This window comes from Alnus glutinosa, chromosome 2 (assembly GCF_958979055.1).
Source record: "Alnus glutinosa chromosome 2, dhAlnGlut1.1, whole genome shotgun sequence".
Classification (NCBI taxonomy): Eukaryota; Viridiplantae; Streptophyta; class Magnoliopsida; order Fagales; family Betulaceae; genus Alnus; species Alnus glutinosa.
The window spans coordinates 6,364,844-6,367,672 of record NC_084887.1 but is presented as its reverse complement, the minus strand read 5'-3'; the positions used below and the strand labels follow the sequence as shown (position 1 = coordinate 6,367,672).

The window sequence follows — 2,829 nt, the reverse complement described above, 5'->3', positions numbered from 1 at the left end:
TGTACAGTTGTTGTGGTGCTCCTTGTGTATATATATAAAGACCATACGAGTGTATATGATCAACTCTTGGTGGACCACTCTTTATTGGACCACATTAATTAGCCCAAGGATCAGTCGTTCTCACATTTTCAAGATTAATGGCATTCAATTCAAGATTATGTGATTTTATATTATTTTCCCAACAAATTAAACCAGGAACAACTAAGAAATATATATATTAATCATCAAATTATAACTTTCTCTTGCAATATTAATGTCTACTTCACAACCATACATATCACTTCATACTAAAAATAGGCTGCCGCTACTGTACAAAATAGCCAGAACAAGCAGAAGCAACATATATATATGGGAAGTGCTAGAATTCCCACCCCCATCCCACCCCAATCCCACTAACCCTAAGGGTAGGGAATTGAACAGATCGATCAACTTCTCCATGCATATATTTGTTTAATCAGTTCAAGCCCTCCTCATATGGGCACAAGACTTCATCAAATACGGGAGATAAATATTCAGTGTCCATAAACGGTTCTAGGAAATCATTTGGAATGAAGGAATTATCTGCAGAAAATGGCTGTGTCCAAAAATTACCACTTGAAGAAGAGAATTCACTTGAAGAAGGTTGTGGGGATGATGGTGAGCCATCAATGATGTTTTGGGTAGGGGAGAGATTGTTTGAGGTTATGATATTTTCCTCGTACAAACCATATGGGCAGAAGATTTCATCAAACACGGGAGATATATATTCAGGGTCCACAAATGGCTGCTCTAGGAAATCACTCGACACAAAGGAACAATCTGTCAGAAATGGCTGTGTCCAAAAACTATCACTTGTTTCTTCATATGCTTCTGTGCTAGTTGCAACTGCAGTGTCTTTGGAGATGGAGGAGGATCCAGTTGAGGATGATGGTGAGCTATCAATGATTTGGGAAGTTGTTGGATTTAGAAGAGAATTGTTTTGCTGTTTTACTCTCTTCTGTCTTTTTTCACGCGGGGCAAGATTGTTTGAGCTGTGTTTTTCTTCATGTGGCACTGAGTTCTGCTGTTCTAGTACTCGTTTCTTGAGGTTCGTGTGCCAATGATTTTTAATCTCGTTGTCTGTTCTTCCCGGCAGCCGCGCAGCAATGACAGACCATCTGCAAGAGACGAGATTTGATGAGCGTTTACAACGGTTAAATCATCAATTATCTTAAAAATATAATGGATAGTAAAAGATAAATTTAACCATTTAATTCATATTTTAATAATATATGACCGTCTCATCAAGATTGGTCTTGGCGGAGTGATCATATGTCATGTAATTGAATATGCCTGATATATATATAACTTATCTTTTCATAACTTTGTTGAGAAGTTGAATGCAATTAGAGCATACCTATTCCCCATTGATTCGTGTAACTCGATGATAGTGTCCTCTTCTTCCTTGCTATAGTTCCCTCTTTTGATGTTTGGCCTCAGATAATTCATCCATCGAAGTCTGCAACTCTTCCCACACCTTGATAGACCTGAAAATTTTGAACTTTTCTGAGGCTGTATTCCACATTGGAGTTTCATTCCAAACATGTTTACACATAAAAAACATCGTGGACTTCCAAGTGCAACGAAAAAAAAGAGTGGATTTACTGGAGTGGAAGAACAAATGGGATGATTCATTCTAGAATTTGAAGCAGATTCTGAGAGAGAGGAAGAAGAAGAAAAACAATAAGATAAAAACCAATCTTGAATAATGAAACGATTATATTCGAGCCACCAGCAATGGAGGCAAAAGATTAGCTTTCTGAGACGGATAAAAATTAAGTCAAGCTGTAAGAGATGACGCAGGATAAAGAAGAACTAAACTCGGAGATCGATTATGAAATCCAAAAGGAAGATTCTTTTTCAATCCACCATTTTTATGAAGTATAAAAAGTAGTAAGCCTTTTCCACTGAATAGCTTAATTAATTACCTGCAAACTTGGGAAGCTGCCGCCAATTCCAGCAGCCGTACCTAGTAACATAAGCTGTTAGCTTTCTGTCTTCCTCTGCTGTCCATGTGCCTTTCTTCAATCCATTTTTATCACAGCTTGGAGTTCTCACCATCTCTTCCTCTCTCTCTCTCTCTCTCTCTCTCTCTCTCTCTCCAGTGAATTTGAAACTATTGGTTCCACTTATTTATACCCATTTCTTTCAGACGAAACGTGTTTCATGGTAGATATAATACTGACAATTTGCAATAAAGGACGGGGGATATTACATAAAAAAAAGAAAAAAAGAAAAAAAAGAAGGGTCCCTCCAAGAAGATTGACCAGATGCTCGTTTTTTATGTTATACTATGTGGTACAATTAAAAGGTAGCAACTACCTAGGCATAACGGCCATCTTCGAGGAAACCTGATACCCGGTTCCTAGAACACATCAACGCGTTATGCATGGATGTCCGTGGACTCAAATATACCCATGTGGATCACTTGCAATCAACATGATTTCCACAGTTTCTTTGGCATCATTTGCTTGGAATCAATTGAATATTATTAAAATAACGATTAAATGCTTAAATTTATCTCATTTTATTAGTTTAAATTTTTTTAGACAAGTAGTGACTTAACATGATATCAGAGCAGAAGTCTTGAGTTCGAACTATGTTTCTATCAATCATTTACTTTTCATTTTCAATTAAATGTTTTACATGCTGGGTCTCATTTATTAAAAAAAAAGTTCTGACCCACACATGAAAGAGTGTTCAAATATTAATTAAATGATTAAATCTACTTCATTCTATTAGCTTAAGCTTTTGATACAAGTGGTTGTCGGTGATTTAATAAATATATATTTATTTGTTGGAATTAACTAT

General features: G+C 36.3%; 1 protein-coding gene across 1 annotated transcript; it reads right to left on the bottom strand.

The window, feature by feature from the left end:
- Window positions 1-356: 356 nt before the first annotated feature.
- LOC133860803 (transcription factor MYB4-like) lies at window positions 357-2,128 on the bottom strand. The gene is made up of 3 exons (XM_062296426.1): window positions 1,947-2,128; window positions 1,376-1,505; window positions 357-1,136 (listed from the first exon to the last, which is right to left on the bottom strand). Exons 1-3 carry the CDS (start codon window positions 2,077-2,079, stop codon window positions 455-457), a joined length of 945 nt encoding a protein of 314 aa, XP_062152410.1. The 5' UTR covers window positions 2,080-2,128; the 3' UTR covers window positions 357-454.
- Window positions 2,129-2,829: the final 701 nt, after the last annotated feature.